General features: G+C 37.7%; 1 protein-coding gene across 8 annotated transcripts in view; it reads right to left on the bottom strand.

Annotated features, from left to right (window-relative positions):
- Positions 1–6580: 6580 nt before the first annotated feature.
- Positions 6581–20154, bottom strand: part of ZFAND6 (zinc finger AN1-type containing 6) — a 52533-nt gene continuing 38959 nt past the window's right edge. For 7 of the 8 annotated variants that reach the window (XM_061158846.1, XM_061158840.1, XM_061158839.1 and 4 more), the window contains 5 exons: positions 15935–16105; positions 14608–14776; positions 13613–13713; positions 9795–9908; positions 6581–7504 (listed from right to left, as the gene is read on the bottom strand). In XM_061158846.1, the coding sequence (XP_061014829.1) occupies positions 7356–7504; positions 9795–9908; positions 13613–13713; positions 14608–14776; positions 15935–16088 (687 nt within the window). In that variant the 5' untranslated portion in view covers positions 16089–16105 and the 3' untranslated portion in view covers positions 6581–7355. The remainder of the gene's footprint in view (positions 7505–9794; positions 9909–13612; positions 13714–14607; positions 14777–15934; positions 16106–20154) is intronic. The other variant, XM_061158845.1, reaches the window with a different exon arrangement.

The following is a 20154-nucleotide window of genomic DNA, read 5'->3' as shown; positions in this document are numbered from 1 at the left end:
AAGAGGAAAGGGTCCAAACTCTGTTCTGTGGCTTTATTATAAGAAGCCTTCTGAATGGCGTAACAGAGCAGAAGGCCTCTTCCTTTCCACTCCCATGTCCTCAGCCTGCCTTTTCTCTTTTAGCCAAAGAATAAGTTGAATCAGAGAAGTGAGAAAATGCAGAAGCAAAGAAAAGTAGTCAAATAGGACAAAACAATAATAGTTTAATCAGTAGACAAAGGCAAGGACCTTTCATTCCTTCTCAAGGGCTACAGATAATATTCTGCACCATGTCGTGTGAGCGCTCCTGTGTTGATAGAGACTGAAACCCCTACCAGGTGGAAGAAGTTAGCCACATGATGACCAGGCTGTGGCCATGACATTAAGCTGCCACACACTTCCAAGAACTGGCCTCAAAGAAATGAAAACAAACCGACCCTGGAACTGAAGATTAACCATACCTAAAACAATCAAGATGACTCTGGTCGGACCACCCATGACCAATTTGAAGACGACTGTGGAGCTGACTGTGTTGTTTCTGCACGGAGCCCTCTCCCTCGGTCTATAAGACGTCCTGCCCGCTGTCAGTGGGGGGCAGCCAGCCTTTGGACAGGAATCCGCCTACCCCACCCCACTCTCTGCTGGCATCCAAAATAGAGCAAACTTTCCTTTCCACCAACCTGGCTTCTTCACTGGCTTTTGAGTGAGGAGCAGCCAGACTCTTATTTTTGGTTCCCCTTCCAGGTACCACCTAATACCTACCGAATTCTAGCGACTGTTTAGCTGCAAGGCAATGAACTATTTGGGCTTCCTAGGATGGCTCAGGGGTAAAGATTCCGCCTGCCAATACAAGAGGCACAGGAGACTTGGGTTAGATCCCTGAGTTGGGACGATCCCCTGGAGGAGGGCATGGCGACCCACTCCAGCAGTCTTGCCTGGAGAATCCCATGGACAGAGGAGCTTTGTGGGCTACAGTCCATAGAGTAGCCAAGAGTTGGACATGACTACGTGACTAAGTACACACAATGAACTATTTGCTTGTTCCATACTGGCCTGGTCTCTCCCCTTAGAGACAGGAACTGTCTTACTCTTTGTGTAGCTTTGTTAACGCCCAGCAAAAATGGCTGGCACAGAATAGGTGCTCCATAAACACTTAAGTAAATAATACAAAACTGTTGACTAATGGCAATTAATCGATAACCAATGAGCACCCCCACCTTATCCAGGCATTGGGGATAGTGCACAACTGCTTCCTTATTTACTGAATGTGTGCTGTGTGAGCAACGGGCCAGGAACTTCCACTGAACACACAAGCTAGCAAAGCCTAGATTACAAAAGCTTCAGTTGTGTTTGACTCTTTGCGACCCCACGGACTGTAGTCCACCAGGCTCCTCTGTCCATGATTCTCCAGGCAAGAATACTGGAGTGGATTGCCATTTCCTTCTCTGATAAAAGCCATGTAGAGAGAAAATCAACAACCTTTTGGGGGAAGGGCATGGGGCTGATGTGTGTGTGAGAAGGGGTGTGGGCGTGAGATGGCTGTAGAGAGAGTAAGATTTCATAGTTTTAAAATAGACTTGCCAACCCACTAATTATATATAGTGTCTGAAAAGTACCAAAGCTGTTCTCTATTTGGGAAAAAAACTGAAGTAAATAACTTGCAAGTACACTGTATTTTCTTTCTCCTCTTCTGGGAGGGAGTGTGTTGAGCATGTACAACAATCATAAAAAAAGAATTTTAAAGAAAAAAATGTTGCCTGTAATCCCGCCATCCTGCAGTTTTTATGTTTTCATGTTATTTGCTCATTCTATTTGTATGTGCATGATTTTTTCCATCTTTACAGAAAGGCCATTTTTCAATCTTTCCTTAGACTTCTCTCCTGAACATTTTTTCTTGTGGCCAAATTAGCTTCGTTATTATTTTCATCGGCTGAAGAAATTGCAGTGCTTGAGACTGTTGTAGTACTGGAGCCATGGAGATCTGCACACACAAAATGTTTTCCTTTTCTTACTCTGCTTGTTGGAGGGTAAATTCCTGGGTGGCAGGGTCTGGACGCTTTCAGGACTGGAGGTGAGTCTGGCACCTCCATCATGAAGGGCTGGTTTGAGCCTCTGTAGCACTAAGCTCGGTGCCTCCCTCGGATGCAAAAGTGCAGCACAGGAGACTCCAGCAGCTGCCTCTGACTCTCAGAACTGGAGAGGGCTTTCTGAACACAGAGAGAAAATGTCTTGCCACAGGCTGGCCCCTGCCATTCAGATGAGTAGGATGTGGAGCTGCCTGCACTTGGAGCAGGGGAGTTGCCTTTTTGGGCAACTCTCAGGAGTCTGTCCATTCCCCTTCTCCCACCCTACAAATTTCCCTTGCACATGAACTACCTGAGCTCAGTCAGTTCCAAGGTCCTCTAAATGTTGAACTCCTTGCAGAGAACCGAATGTCGCTCACGAGTGCCCAATATATAGCCTTCTGATGCTAAAGTGTATGGTATAAAAGCCAAGTCCATGGTGTGCCAAGAAAACGTGTGCTGCTTTGCTCAGTTGTGTCCGACTCTTTGGGACCCCATGGACTGAAGCCCACCAGGATCCTCTGTCCACGGAATTTTCCATGCAAGAATACTGGAGTGGGTTGCCATTTCCTTCTCCATGGGATGGAACCTGTTTCTCCCATCTCCTGCATTGGCAGGTGGATTCTTTACCACTAGCGCCACCTGGGGAGTCCGACACACAGTGTGCCCTCTAAAATATGCACTATAAGCATTTCTGAGCTAGAGCCTTAACAAGAGAAGACATTTGCTTCATTGAAGTGCTTTGTCTTCTATCATAGTTCCCTTTTTCTCGACTATTCTGAACAGACCTAAATGAACCAGCTCAACAAGGGCTAGGTTTTCTGCAAATTTTCTTCTTTCCGGCCCTCTTTTTTTGTGTGTCTTTAGCCTGCTTTTAATTGTTGCAGGTACTGTTCATCCATGGTTTAATGGAATACTACCTCGAAGCTATTTCTCATTGTTTTTTAAACATATGCCAGCTGAGTTGGCCTTTTTTTAACTGGACCATTTTTAAAGTCTTTATTGCATTTGTTACAATATTACTTCTGACTTCTTTTGGTTTTTAGGCCTGGAGGCACCACAGGATTAGCTCCCTAACTGGGAATCAAACCTGCACACTCTGCGGTGAAAGGTGGTCTAAGCCCCTGACCCCCAGGGAAGTCCCAGGGGGTTGCTTTTCGTGTTGTAGGATTCTATAAGTTTGGACAGAGGCATAGTTATGTACCCAGCATTACAGTGTCGTGGAAGCTGTTTCCCTGCCTTAAGGCCCTGTTCTTCACCTTTTCATCCCTTCCTTTTTCTACCTGAACGCAGAGCTCCTTTTGAGACTGTAGTTTTGCCTTATCCAGAATGTCATATATTAGCGAGTCTTTTTGGACTGCTTCACTGAGCAATATATATTTAAGTTTCCTTCTTGTCTTTTTGTGTCTTGATGGCTCATTTCTTTTTATTGCTAAATACTGTTTCATTATACAGATGTACTACAGTTTATGGGCACATATGAAGGACATCTTGGCTAATTTTTGGCAATTATGGATAAATAAAGCTGCTAAAAACATTTGGGTGCAGGTTTTGGTGTGGACATGGTCTTTAATTCATTTGGACAAATATCTAGGAGTGCAACTAACTGCTTGTCTGCAAGACCATGGTTAACTTTGAGACTGCCCAACTTCTTCCTCTGTCCCATGTTGCGTTCCCATCACCAATGAATTCAAATTCCTGTCGCGCTACATCCTCGATAGCATTTGGCGTTGTATTTTGGATTTTAGCTATTCTTGTAGGTATTAGTGCCATCTCATTTTAATTTGCTATTCTCCAATGACATATTGACCACCTTTTTGTTTTATCTGCCATCTGTGTATCTTCTTTGATGAGGTGTCTAGATATTCTGACCATTTTTTAACTGGGTTTGCTTTCTTACAGTTATTTTTTATTTAGGGTTAAGTCTTTTGTCACCGTGTTTTGCTAATATTTTCTCCCAGTCTGCGGCTTGTCTTTTTGTTCTCTTGGCAATGGCTTTTGCAGAGAAATTTTTAACTTTGAAGTTCAGCTTACCCATTTTTTTCTTTCCATGAATTGTGGTTTTGGTTTCATTAAAAAAACCAAAAACATTAGAAACAGTCTACCTTAGAAATGGTGGGCATACTAGTAAGCTGAGTTACTTAGAACTAAAGTCTCAATTAAGCAATTTGTATAATAATCTTTAAAAAGGATCACCTCTTTTGACTTAAGTATCTGGGGCTTTCTCCTAAATAAAAGTTTTAAGGAATAAATCACGTACGTGGGAAAAACATATCAAAACAAAATACCGTCACCCAGACTTCCGACTTTAACATGTGGTCACCTAAAACTCTTTGTAATTAAGGCTGTGGACTTCAGGTACTTCTATGTTGTTGTCTCTAGGGCCCACTAGTTTTGATCACTATTCATAATCCATTGTAAGAATATATCACATTTTATCTGTTCTTCAAAGGGGAATTTCGAGTGGTTTCTGGATTTTTGCTTTCTGTAAACAAGGCTTTGAAAATTGTTGTTACCTGTGTACTGTTTTCTATATGCAGGTTTTTCTGGGACATACTTAGAGTAAAATTTGTGGATTATAGGATGTTTGAAAGTCCAGTTTTAAAAGGTACTAGTTTCCAAACCGTCCTAAAGACTGAACCACTTTTTTGGTTAATGTCAGCAACCCTTCAAGCACTAGATACTGCTAGACACTTTTAAATCTTTGTCAACTGAATGGGTATAAAATAGTATCTTAATTGTGGTATTGATTTGCATTTTAACTTTTCCTGGTTTGTAACCTGGCTTTTCACTTTCTTTGATGGTTTTACCATAAGGTATTTTTGGTTTAAAATGCCTCATTTTAATAGACAAATTCATCAGTAACACTTGCAGTCCATGCTTTGTGTCTTATATAGTCCTTCTATACCCAAGGTTGAAGCAGTAATCATCTTTTTTTGAGAGTTAGAAAATTTTGTTTTACATTTAATTCATGAATTTTTTCGCTGTGGTATGAGATAGGGAACAATTTTCACCTCTTTTCTATGCTGATGACCAGTTGGGCTAGCGGTCATGATCACAGTCTCATTCCCCCAGTGTGGTGTGCCGTATCTCTTATACCCAGTTCATCTCATGCATGGCTTTTTTGGGGCATTTTGGTCTAATCTGTTAGGATTCTGTACGACCCTTAGTGAATACCATGCTATTTTAATGAATGTGGCTTCATGATGAGTCTTACATAAGAGTGGAAAAATGCCCACCTCCCTGATTTTTCTTTATTGAAATGTCCTAGCCTTGGGCTCATCTTTATCTTTTAATTTAGAATCACTTTAACAAGTTTCAGGAGGAAACCTGCTGGGACTCTGATACAGACTGCTTTGAATCTATAGGTCTATCTGGGTACCAAATACATCTTCTTGACATTGTCTGCCTAGTCGCAAACTTCTCTCTCCCTACTTTTTCAGGTCTTAGTTATTATCTCTTAATAATGTTTGAAAATTTTTTCTTAAAAAGAGGTCTTCAACATACATTGTTAATTTCCTAGGTACTTGGTGTTAATACTATTGTAAAACGTGTCCTCCAGTTTTGATTGTTACTGATACAAAGAAATGCAACTGGCTTCAGAAAATAAATGTTACACCTACCTCTGTAATGAAACCCTGGTATTTCTGGTACTTTCTCTTTAGATTTGGGTTTTCTACAAAAAAAGAATGTGTAATGTACAAATAATTAGTGTTTCCTACTTTTTATTTCTTACAAAATTTTTTTTCTATTCACTAGGATGGAGATCCAACACAATTTTGAACAAAAGCAGTGATAGTGGAAAACCAGCCCTTTGTTTCTGAATTTAAAGGGGTATGAAATTTCCTCTTTGTGGCAGATGCTTGTTTTTTGTTTTACAGATTTACACAGAAACTATCACCTTAAGGAAATTCGAGTCCTAATTTATCGAAGTTTTTATTATGACTGGGTGGTGTTAAATCCTATTATATACTTTAATTGGATCTACTAAGATAGTCATAATGGTTTTCTCTTATTTAATATTTACAGATTCCAATGCTAAGTCATCTTTACATATGGAGGGAGAATACACATACTAAGATGGAATACACAAGTATTAAGTAAACAAATATAAACTTAGAAATCTGTATTGTAAAATACTATTTAATCTGTTTTACATACTATTTCAAGTTTTTAAAAGGCTGGCTGCCAGGTAAGTTTAAAAACCACAGAACAAATGGCTTTTTAGAGATCTTTCTACTCCACAGTTCTCCTGCTCTCCATGTTTGAGTTATGCTCTTTCAGTTTCTCTAATCCTACTAGAAAAAGAAGCTTCTACTAGAACTAATTCGTTGTGACAGAGTTCAGAACAGAGAAACAAACAAGAGCTAGAAAATATGACACGTTCAACTCATGAGAATGTAAGATCACTATTTATCATCGTTAAGTATCAGTCACAGATAGATGTGAGAGCTCATCTCACAAAATCAGTAAAGCAGAAAACTAAAGGACTAGAAGTCAAAATGAACTACCAGCAAGAGTAACGGAGAAAAAGTAACACAAGGAAACGTTATGGTTTTCCTTTTTATTTAATCAAAGACTGGAGGATAAACATAAATACAGCACAATTACTTCAGATCATTCTTCATATTGTATACACACAGACCGATGAACATCATCTGAAAGAAACCTGCAGTCAGCAATGAAATGCGTACAGCTTTTCCTTCCCTCGCTCAAAAAAACTTAAAAACACACAAACTTAGAATCTCATCAGCACACACTCTCCTGTGACAAATGATTCAGACATAAATAGTGGGTGCAAAGAAACTATATGCTAACATATGTATAACCTTTGTTAAGGAAAAACAGAAGCAGCCATAATGATTAAGATACATTCAGTTACTGGTAACTAGCTGTGCCCTAAAGGACATTATCAAAACAGAAATCGTGCTGCAGAGAAAAGCTATATATACATACACAATGAGAAAATAAACTGCAAGATTAAAGCATGCATGTTTAATACTGGGAAAAATCACAGCCCTCCAAAATTTCTCCACATTTGTTATAAAAGCCCTCTGCACTCAACTAAAATTAAAATGATCTTAAAAGGATAATACTCGTAAAGTTTACTTTTTTCAGCCACAGAAACTGCAATGGAAATAAATGTTCAGAGTCATTTTCAAAACAAAAACAAAAATCTATTCTTCTGATGACATGTATGATTAAAGGTCTATGCAAGATACATTGCTCTACATTCCCAATGACTAGGAAAAAAAACCTCAAGTCAGTTTTTAGTTTGCAGATGGTCAAAGGATTTTGTATTCCATCAGGAGTTCAAATCTTCTGGATCTTTTCACCAACAACTACTGGATTTTCTTTTCTGATTTTCTCAGCAGCATCAGCTTTGTAATTGTAAGAGCAATTGTGTACATCTGAGTAACGGTGTACACCACAGTAAACATTTCCACACCGGCATTCAAACCCTGAAAATGGATTAATACACGTACATGAGTTGAGTGCAAGGTCTAAATATTAAACTCTCTACATAATTAATGTTAAAAAGATCATGTCTTTAGGGCAGCAATCTAAAGAATCATTCCAAACTAGCAGTTGCACCACCTAGTACACTCTCAAATTCACCAGCTGATGGCTTCAGTTCTTGTTACCACCTACAAACAGGTCTGTGCCAGCCCAAGTCACAGCCACTTCTCTGAGCTCAAGTTTCTTCACCTGAAACACAACCGCTTCCTATCAAAAACAGGACTGATAAACTGAAAATGTAAGACATTTCTCAAATACTACAATGTGAAAAAATAAGCATACTGTCAGAAGACAACCTTAAGATTTAGTTAAGAAAGATGAAACTCTGGACAGAACTGTTAACAAAAAAAAAAAACAGTACACTAGCTTTCCTTGGCCAATCTCCAATGGAGATGTGAACTGTAATCTGGCTCGGTGACTAAGAGCATGAGATCCAGTTGCGGTTGCCTAAGCATGAACCTATTTACTAACACAGGCAAATTACCAAGCCTCCCTGAGCCCCAGCTTCTGCACCTCTAATTCTGGAAATCAGTTATAGTAAGAATTAAACGAGAAAGTATTACCTGCCTAACATACAGTGAACATGCAATAAATGCTACTTATTTTAGGGAAATGCCCCAAGAATTGAAGCCAAAAGAGAGAAATAAGCAGGGTGAATAGTCTTTAAATAAAACTAGTCCTGCACCCCTAAAAAGGATTTTACTGTATGATGGAATTGTTAGAACACAGGAATCAATATTTTAAATATTGACATTTGATACAAACTTCTTTTGCCACATTTTAAAAAAAACTTCCAAAAGATATTCTGTAACTTCATATTTTATTTTTAAAATTTTATTATTATTATTTTGGCTGCACTACACATCTTGTGGGATCTTAGTTCCCAGGGAGTGGAAGTGTGCAGTCCTAACTCCTGGACCACCAGGAAGTCTCCTGTGACTTCATAATAAAGAATGAAAAATGAAGCCAAAAGTAACACCAGACTAACAAGACTGGACAAGATGGAAATTACCAAGTCGCAGCCTTCTATTCATGAAGTCTAAGTTTCTGAGATTTAAAAACAGTATTTGATACTATACATATATATTATATAGTATATATATATATATATACACACATTTTAAAATGCCTTATTTGTTCATGTTTGTATTCTTTAAATAAATACATTTGCGAAAGCATAAGCCAGTCTTAAAACATCTTTGATATCAGACTATAAATCTCCTTTCCTCTTCTGTTCACTCCTTAGCCACATAACCTTCCTAAAACATAATTTTGCTCAAAATCCCATCTATTGTTAAGTCAGTTTCTTAGGCAGAGTATTCAGCAGAATGCCCTTCACACAGTACACAATAAATGGAAACTATTTATAGCTGCCACTCTTCCCCATCAGTTAACCACAGCACACATCATCAGCCTCATCTGATGGTCTCAAACACCCTTGTGCACATATATTGTGCTACATTCCCTATTTATGGTCCCTAAACATGCCCTATTCTTTCCTTTCTCTGAGCGTTCATTCAAGCTATCTTTTTTTCTGCCTGAAATGCTCCTATGTCCATCAGTTGTAAGTCCCACTCATTTTTCAGGACCCAGCTGAAACATCCTACCTTCCGGATTCTTTGATGGGCCTCTGCTCCTCTCCTATGAATTATCAATAACTACACACATCTCTGAACTCCCAAAGCAATCTACTTGACTGAATTTAAATGTACTTTCTTTGCCAAATAGCCAAGTAGTATTTCAAACATTTTTCCCCTCTCTTAATACCATCTAATAGCTCTGTTACAGCAGTCAGCATGTACTGATTACTTATTGGGTTTGTAGGACAGGTCTATCACCTTACATGTATGAACTCTGTGAGCCCGCACCACCAACCAATGACTGGCCGTTTTACACACGGCTCACCAAGTACTTAAATGCCCTCTCTCACACAACAATCTGGCGCTCTAAAGGCAGGAGCCACACCCCTGCCCTTTCACAGAGCCTGGCACACTGACCTTACTTATCTAACATTCTCAAATGCAGCCAAAATGAATTTTAAAAGAAAAGCTACTCATTTCACTATTAGGTATGTAATTAAAGCTACTTTTACTTAAGAAAATTCAGGAGGTGAAGCATATCCATTATTAACTCACATGGAAATAGAAATAATCTTAACTGAAGCCATTAATATTAAGTCAAGCATTATCTTAAATAAAATCTTAATTTAAACCTTGTGACTCAGGCCCTTACCAGTAAGTCCCACTTTCTTTCTGCACATGAAACAGCGATTCTTTTTCTGTTTTGGTTTTTCAAGAGACTTGCTTTGCTCTTCAGATGCCTGCTGTGCCGTTTCTGATATGGAAGCTGACAAAAATATGAAGGTGGTGAAACTTAATTGTGCAATGAGATTCTGAGAGGAGGTGGCTGCTACCCTCACCTGCCCCCACTGATCTGTTTATTCAGCGGATAACTGAATTTATTTATTTATTAACATGAAAAGATGCCCACAGTTAAATTACAAAGTAGTTTATATAATATGACCCCCTTTTTGTTAAATGCATATATGTATGTTAAGTATGTATGTATATACACATGCAGAAAAGCTAAACTATACATTGAGATGTTAATAACTCTAGAAAGTGCTTATTTTTAAAATTTTCTGATAATTATGTATTTGACCAATAAAAGACATACAACACACAAACACTACTTGGGTATCTGAGGGGGAAAGAAAGAAAATGTGTAAGAAAATGGTCACATGCAAACTTTCTAAATATTGCTGAGTCAGAACTACGTAGATTTCAAACAGTATAAGGGAAAGAAATCCTAAAACCAAGATTCAGTGGACTACTAAGTATGTTCAAAATTCTCAGAATATTTCATATAAAACCTTTAAAATATGGGGAATAAGATATATTGATTAAAACATTACAATTAAGATAGTAAATTAAGTAGTGAACCCAAGGCCATCTGCACCAAAATTCAGGTCAAATTATTGGCCCTACACCCTAACTTATGGGTTTAATAAACTGGAAACCTGTCGTTCCTAACTGATACACATTCCTCACTGTATAAGTGAGATACTGCTGTTTATTAAATCACAAGGCATAATTAAAAGAGAAAGATGCTTTAATATAGTAAATTCTCAATTAAACATGAAAAAACCCAAAAAAAAAAAAAAACATGAAAAAAAATTCTTCAGAGCCATGAGGACCAAATGGAAGCAGTACCACCCACCTGGTGACAGCATAACCTGATTATGAGCAGAATACCTACAGAGAAAAAAGCTGTTTCAAGGACACCACTCTGAAAACTCCAATAAACAATGTTAGGGAATTCTGGTTTAGGCACAGAGCGGCTACTCATGTGCCTGCTTCCATTTGGGATGATTTTCCTATCTAATAATAATTCTGCTTGAGGGATACAAGTGGAACAATAAGGAAGAGAGAGAACAGATACCTGGGCAAATCACCAAACCAGCTGACCCTACCCTGGGAACTGAGGGGGGCTGGAGCTGGCAGCAGGAACACACACACACACAGCCTACTCTAGGAAGCACCACAGCTGTCTAGTGGAAAGAATAATGGCCTGGAGTCAGGTGCCCAGGTTCCAGTTCCAGCTCAAATGACTACAGCACTTGAGTCAAAGATGTCTTTTGTTTTTGTCCATCTATTAATTAGATGAAAAAAATATTCTCTGCATTTATTCCTATCAAATAGGGAAATCACAGGTATACTGTGTGTCATGAGTGTGTGCACAGATACACAGTTGTATGAGGGTTTATAATAAGACATTTTCAATTCAACAGTATAAGCAAAAGACTTTTTTTTAAAAAAAAAAAAAAAAACTAGCCTAAGAGATTTTACACATGGAAAACTAACCCTCTCAAACTCGTATGAAACTTATACCTGATTGTTCAATGATTCTGCTATGCTGAAATTATGAATGCTAAGTTCTTGAAAGGTACTTAAGTTAATACTGGTTTAAGTTAAATCACTGAAATTACACATGAAAAAAAAAAGGAGTCTATACAATTTAAAACCCCACTATTTAAAACCTCAATAGTGGTACAGAACGCGCTTGCCAATGTAGGAGATATGAGAGACATGGGTTCGATTCCTCGTCAGGAAGATCTCCTGGAGGAGAGCATGGCAACCCACTCCAGTATTCTTTCCTGGAGAATCCTATAGACAGAGGAGCCTGGCAGGCTATATACAGTCCATGGGTTTGCAAAGAGTTGGACACAACTAAAGTGACTCAGCATGCACAATTTCTCTTAACATAGCATCAAGACCATCTTTTGCATTAATGTGCTCAGCACTAGGTGAAGAAAACTGTTGTTATTATCCATATACCATAAATGAGTCTTCATATTATAACAGTTTACCAACTTAAAATCTTTTTTTTTGGTCAAACTTGTAAAACAACCAGTTTTATTCTTAAGCAGCATATATTTTCTCACTATCAACATTCTAAAATTTGTTCAACTTTAAGACGTAAATAACACCTTCATGGTTAGCAGCCTGTTTTCATTCTTCCATCCTTGGCTCTCTCTGGAGACTGCCAAGCAACCCCTGTTTCTCAATTCTCTGCATCTGGGGCCTGAAAGTAACCAGGATCTAGATAATGTATCCTCTCCCTGGTGCAGACTTGGTACCCTACCTGCTCTTCTCCATTCTGCCTCTCATCTTCCAAACTGGGCCAAGGACTTCCAAACCTCAGACAGAAGACTGCTCATACATTTAAACACCCATTTACCCACCTACTACCTCCAATTGAGTCTTTTAAGTTTTGAAATGTGACCACTTCCCATTTGCTCTATCTAAAATCTTGTCTCACCATCACTTCTTTCAACTTCCCTGTTGACAACAAACACATCACTGTCGTTTCAACTGTCATCCAATTGAAAGCTTTAACACCACCCTTGTCTTATTTCCCATGTCTAATGGGTAACTAAATTTTGGGAATTTTTCTATTTATGCTTTAAAAAATATCCTTTGTCTCCATCCACCCTTAAACTTTTCTATTTAACTAAAAATAATAATAATTCACTTATAATAATCATGAATATTTACAATATTCATAATTGCAGGGAATATTTATGCTGATCAGACAGTTACATTTTCCTTCTACAGCAAAATGTGTAAGGAGGCAAATTATGCCAATCATTTGTTGGGCATGAAGTCAGAAGAAGGGGAATTAGCTAGCTTAATTAAATTTAAACTTTAGCAAACTTCAGCTAAGATTGCCAGGTATACCTATCATCACCCTGTGAACACCATGTACAGTGGAAGGCTTCAATGGGTACGGCATCGTGTCCATTTAAATCATGTCACAGATCAAATGACATACAGCTCATCTTCGGGCTTCTTCCCAGAGTATCCTTCTCAATTAATACATCGTTTCCACACACTAGTAGAATATAACTAACCAAGCATAGATTTTTTTCACAGCATCCTAAATGTCTCCTCTACCAGCTCTGCCCACTAAGAAAGCCTTCATACACATATTCCAGTCTTCCTAGATCCACTTCACCTTGGTTCACATAATGGGGATACAAAGAGCATGGGCAAGAACTTGAGATGCCATGCTATAAATAAGAGTAACTGAGCATGACTGTTGGGCTCAAAGTCACACGTGGGGAAAGGGAGGTCACTGCCAGTCAAAGTAAATAGGTAATCCAAGTCCAAAGCAAGAGATTCCTCTTAAACCAGCAGCCCCGGTTCATGGCAGAGGAAAGAGTATTTAGGTTAAAACAGACAAAACAGTAAAAGAGAACAGTATAACACAACCACTCATTCATTTAATTATATTTGTCAAACAAAACAGATTTTTAAATTTCTATGTTGATGCTGATGACCTAATTACATGTAAGTAGGAAAGGGCTCCCTATATTTCAGTCAATTAAATACTTAAGAATGTAAAACACCCTGATCATAAAGAAAACAATTATAAAAAATATGTATCAGGCAGGTAATTTAAGAAACACATGCATCTAGGAGAGTGCCTGGCTAGGAATACTCAAACATTACATAAATGACCAAACATATGCTAGATCATGTACAAACCTTGCAGGTCTTCTGTTTCAGGTATTGCTTTGTCCACAGATGTACTGTCCACTTGGGAAGACGCTACAGATTCTGATAAAAGTGACTGATTTGACACAGGGCTAGAAAAACAAAAATATTTAGATTTTAAATGATGACCTCTATTCATGCCTAGAAATTAAGTGATTAATAAGTAAGAGTTCAACATTATTTAAGCAGATCATTAAGACAGGAATTAATCAGAAATTTAAAAAAAATAACTTCTACATAACTACAGAATTTTGAAATTTGAGACCAATTTGGACCAGAAATTTTTTAATTTTGAAATAAAGCCATAGAATGTGTCCACTGTGTATGAATTCACTAAATGAACACTAGTATGATAAAGACATGCTTCAGGAACCCTAACACAAAGTTGTATATGATGTACTGATGGACACAGGAGAACCAGAAAAAGGAACTTCAGAGCAGAAACTTAGTATATGTTTCCTAACAGCAGGGTAAGAATGAAACAAATATTTCTGTGTTTCCAGCTTCTAAAAGACTTCAGTTAAAAAGAAAATACACTACAATACAAATAGATATCAGGACATTATAATATTAAACAGAGAACAGGATCACATGATATTAAACAGAGAACCTGTGACAAACCCGTTTTTTAATACAAAGCACTAGTGTTAGCATCAAAGGCCTATGACTAGAAGAACTTAACATGCTTCAAAAGGACTTCAGGGGTTGGTCAGAATACATTATGAAGAAAAAGAAAAAAAGCTGTCTGAAAAACAACATCTTTTCATTAAATTTTAAGACAACTCCCTACTCTCACCGTAATGTAATACCAATAAAAAGATTTTTTTGACTAGTCAGTGATAATAATGAGACAGATACGATTTTCTGCTAGTTAATCCTAAAGTGACTTTAGATCGTTTTCCTTAAATAACAGAACTGACCAGATACAGAAAAAATGTCTTACTTTTCAATAGCTCTCTGGTCACAGTTCAGAGGCGGCCTCTTACCTTGGCTGCATAGATGAAGCTGTTGAGTCTAGCGCTGACTGAGCCTCTGGGACACTACCGTCTGTGCACTGGACTGGTAAGGACTCAGACAGACTTGTGACAGAAGGCGCTGCAACAGGACCACATCGCACGTTAGTGACTCTGTGCCCTGGGCGGGCTGGCACCTTATCTAAAAAAACCAAGACCAGTTTCCCACGAAATACAGTATATGGGTTTTGTTTTACTATGTAATATGCTGGTTCATTACTTTAGCTAAAAGTTTTCAATAATTTTCCTATGAAAAGGATGCTAATTTTACCACATACAAAATATACATAGTCAAGACCTAAACGACTGTTTTTTAGGATTATTGCCCAAACTCTTTAATTCATAAATGTCTTCCAAATAATAGTGCACAATGAGATCTTTAAAATAAAAAAGAATTCAGTAGTAAGGCAAATGTAAATTCAGAATTAAAATCTGCACTCAGGTTATATTATTTTACCTGTTCTTCATAAGGCAAAAATGTAGATAATGATTTTACAAAACAATATAGTAACTTATATTCACTTGATTCTAGCCTCAAGAATATTTAAAGAAGTCTGGCTTGAACAGGAAGCAATGATGAAAGACTCCACAAGCAATTTTAAATGAACTAAGTAACAGCCTGCACTTTCATTAACCACAGAAACCTACACATTCAGGCATTAACATATATGAGAACTATCCTAGATGAGTAAAGTTCATGTTCAAAATCCCTTTTTACACAATCACTGAAGCAAAAGCCACTTCAATTCCAGGAGAATCCTCTGACATAAAAATGAATAAAGAACTCAAGTGAACTGGGGATGAACAAACACCCTTTTCTCTGAGTCAAACTGCCCCACCTCTCCTTCCTATGCAGAACGGAGGAAGGCTTTCTCTGAAGTCATCTGTGGTTATCTATGTGGAACTCTCTCCTACAATTACGTTGGCCTCAGAAGTCATCCTAGAGAAAAGAACCAAGGTCCTCACACAGCCCCCACTCCTTCAGAGCTTATTTTCCAAGACAACTCTACATACTTGGAGTGTGCATCTATTTTATTAATTAGTAAGATAACAGTTCTCGAGCACAGCACGTAAGTCTGAGATGGATCTACAGTAGTTCTTTTCAATGAGTGGAGATACTCCTCTTTCTCTTGCCTTACCAATGATCATTACAATGTGTAATGAGACATTTTCCTGATGTAAATGTAGTAATGCAAGTACAGTGTGAAAGCAGAAAGAGGTGCCAGGTATCCTGTGCTATTCAGGTGTATCTCAGTTATGAACAGCACTGTGTTTTACTTACCAGGCAAGAACTACTTACCAGGTGGACTTATTCTACCATTACTACTATTCTGTCTTTGAAGATGTTCTTTATAGCACACTGAACACATGCCATTCGTACGAGGGTTTCCATAAAATCCGCAGCCAGTGGAACAAAGCATAGGCACTTGGCTGTGATTAGTTTCTTGAGCCATGTTCCTCTGTTGCACACCTGAAATTTACACAGAATGAGCAGAGAACTCTGATACATACTACAATCATACATTATCCAAATCTGCTTTATGTAATAAAGGAAAATGCACATATACTCCTCCCTAAACCACTCTACATCTGTCTGAAGTAGAGAGAGGAAAAAAAAAATATCGAAAGGATACAAAAACTGAACTTTTATCTCCGACCCTCACTGTACAAAAGGATTGTACTGGCTCCAACAATGTTATGAACTAGAGAAAGGTATCTGATCTAAAGACTCCACACCATCAGAATGGTAAGAAAAATCCTTTAAGTTTAGTTCAGCTCGGACACCTAGGAATGAGAAATAGAGTTTGCTCTTTGTTGTATTAGTAAGGCCTAATCACTTAACTTTTGCTTAAAAAGTTCATGTTTTAACTTGCATAATGTTTTCTGTTTAAAAAGCATTTAACATAGTATGAATGCTGGTGAAGATGTGGAGAAATACAACACTGGTAAAATGAGAAATTGAGTCAGTCATTTTAGAAAGCTACATTGACAATTCATCTTAAGAGCCTTGTGAAAGATTGCCCTTTTGAACCCATCATCTCCTTCAACAGAATAACTTGGGTAGAATCAGAAAAAAATTATAAATACATACACACATATACACAAGGCATGGATGTCACAGCTTATTTATAATGCTGACAAACCTATTAATCATCAATAATTATAAGAAAGAATAAATCTAAGGATGGGAAAGCTAACATTTTTTTTTTCTGATGTGTATCTTCTCTGTACTTTTAAAATCCTTTTAAATGAAGTACTACTATATAATTGGGCCAAAATATTTAAAGTACTTAAAATTTAAAAACTAACAATCAGAAGAACTGTTGGGAACCAGAGGCAATAATCAATTACAGCAGACAGAAGAACCCTGTGTGCTGTTTCTCCCACACGGCACGTGGCTCTCTGGCATGAATGACGAGACAGATGGTAATAACAGGCCCTATCTTATTAAAAAAAAAAGCCTCCCAAATGAAATGAAGGTTACTCCAAAATGGGTGCAGGTGTCTTTACAGAGGAGTCTATGTTCAGACATCATAAATGATAAGACTAACAATGAAGGACAGTGTTTTGCCACTGAAGTTTTCTCGAATTGATAAACAATGAAAGAAACCTTCACTGTTTACCACTAACATTTTTTTTTTGCAAACACTGTTGTGGATTGAAGGGTGAATGGGGTGGATTTAATGCAAATTTCAGAACCAAGAGCAATAATGCATTTGACCGGATTATAAAACAAAGCAGGTTTAGCATTTACCTTTAAAAAGAAAAACCTAAAACTGCTGATAATCTTTAGACCTTTAGGCCTAGGAATAGAATCTGACATTTTGAAAAACATCTTTTTTACTTTATGAAGCCAAGTCATCTCAGAATCCAATGATGAGTAAATAGCAAAGGTGCTAAGAACCTAGAACCTCATCAAGGAGTCAAACCATGACATACAGTACCATTATATTCTTGATCACCATACTGTCACAGCAAAATTCTTAATTTATTAAATCCTGAGACTGAACACACACAACTTGCTAATATTTTGTGTGACAAACTGGGAAATACACATAAAGCATTCCTGCTGCATACAAAGGTATGGTGAGTGAAGAAAAAGCACTTGAACAATTGTTTGGGTTACAAGCTGAGTCATCTTCACAGAACAGGTTTTTTGTTTCAAAGAACTGACAAACTGATTATTTAGACTTGATTATATCAGATATTTTCTCAGAAATGAATGAAGCCTATTACTTCAAGAAAAATAACTAATAGTATTTACTGCCAAGGACAATATTTAAATAATAAAATAAAAAAGCTTGACAAGTAATTAAATTTAGAGAGTCTCTGAAATGATTAGTGAAAAAAGTGAAAGTGAAAGTGTTAGTCGCTCGGCCAAGTCCTAATCTTTGTGAGCCCATGGACTGTAGCCTACCAGGCTCCTCTGTCCATGGGATTCTCCAGGTAAGCCTACTGGAGTGGGCTGCCATTTCCTTCTCCAGGGGATCTTCCCAACCCAAGAATCAAGCCCATGTCTCCTGCATGGCAGGCAGATTCTTTACCATCAGAGCCACCACGGAAGCTGATTAGTGGTGATATTAATGACATGTAAGTATTGGTTCTATTACCAACATTTGGGAGATCTGCATAAGCCAGGAAACCAATATTTTCTAAATGACCAACGTACGATGGTACAAAATTATTCATGAACAAAACACTCACTCAAAGGGAAAGATAGACCCATGGGTTTCAGAGTAACTGAACAGAAAATTTTTACACAGTATGAGATTCCACACTGTAACTTATCCCTTTAATAAACTACAAATTGTCACATTTTGGTGTAATATCAAAGAAGAGAGATATCTACTATCTGAAAAGGTTATCAAAATACTCCTTCCTTTTCCAACTACATATCTGTATGACACCAGCTTTTTTTTTAAACATTGTAACAGACTGAATACAGAGGCAACCATGAGAATCCAGCTGTTTGTTCTAAGCCAGACCTTGAAGAACTTGCAAAAATGCATAACAATGTCATGTTTCTTACTGAACCCTTTGAAGGGGGAGTTATTTTTCATAATAACTTTTAAATAAATTAATAACTAATAAATATTTGTGACTGTCTCACTTTAATTTGTAATATGGTGAAATTCTCACAAGATATGACAGACACAGGCTAAAGGTTTTCAATGTACTCAATAACTTTTGAAAACTCTAAGGTCCTAACCAAAAATTCTGAGACCCTGCTGCTGTAACTAGCATGGCAAGCAGCACCAGCTCAAGAAGACAGACACTGACCCTGGAGATGGGAATACAAAGCCCCTTACTCTGTGTGTATGAAACAGATGCACATGTAATACATACACAGGTAACTGCATCTGTGGGATTAAAATTTTATGGAGGTAGGAAGCCAATAAGGAAAAACTGTTTCAAAAGACTCCTGGGAGTGGGGTGGAGGGCAATAAAGGAAAAAGATTGAGACACAGTGTTCTTACTTATTTTCACAGCTTGCTGGATCTTAGTTCCCTAACCACAGATCGAACCTCGGCCCAGGCAGTCAAAGTGCCGGGTCATAATCACTGGACAGCCAGGGAATTCCCAAGAAACACTGTTCTAAATCACCGACTATTCTATACTGCATATTAATGACCTTAAAATTATATAAGAATTAAAAACTTTCCCTACCAGTACGGACAAATTTTTCAATATATGCTGGCAATTACAAGCATCCAGAAAAGAGAATTATCTTATTTCTATAAAAACTCAAGCAGAGAGTCACAGGTAAGAAGTACAACATGACCAGGACGCTTTTTGTATCACAACCTCTGCTTTTGAACAGTAAGACTAAAATTCAAAACGTAACAATTTCCCCAAGCCAAAATACCCTGCACAGTAGCAAATTAGCAGTAATTTTGTAAGTCAAAAGCTTTCAAAACCAACTATTATTGTGGCAGATAAAAAGCACAAAGGATTTCACAGGAAGAGAGAAATAAAAGGAAAAAAATCAGTTTTATTTATTCATGGTTAGGCCACAAAATGTAACTTTCCATGAAGACTCAGAAAAAAGACCAAGAGCCATAAAAGGGTGTCCCAGTTTACCTTTATGTGTAGTGGCAAAGATGGGGTGGCTCTGGAGAAACTGAAAGCCCGGTATCCCCATGCGCCAGTACCTTTCTGGTAGGTAAATACGAAGGGACAACGAACCTGGCCTTCGGGAAGAAAAGAGGAAAGAGAAGGAGAAAGCAGAACAATTCCTTGATTGCTCTAGGTATTGTGGGATTATAGAACCACAAATCCAAGGAGGTAAAGCCTGAGATCTCAGAGATACAGAGAAAAATGGATTAGCATGGTGGAATTGGAAAAAAAAAAAAAAAAAAGTACGAATTAAAAGAATTCAGAAAATGTGATTTGACTCTTAATAACATTCATAATCAAACCCACACCTGACTGTCCTCTCTACCTTCCTCGGATACTTAGTTACTCAGAGTTTACTACGGGTCACAAACCATTTTTATTGTTTTATTTATATTATCTCAC

The sequence above is a fragment of the Dama dama genome, chromosome 13, assembly GCF_033118175.1.
Source record: "Dama dama isolate Ldn47 chromosome 13, ASM3311817v1, whole genome shotgun sequence".
Classification (NCBI taxonomy): Eukaryota; Metazoa; Chordata; class Mammalia; order Artiodactyla; family Cervidae; genus Dama; species Dama dama.
This window is presented reverse-complemented; position numbering and strand designations above follow the sequence as displayed.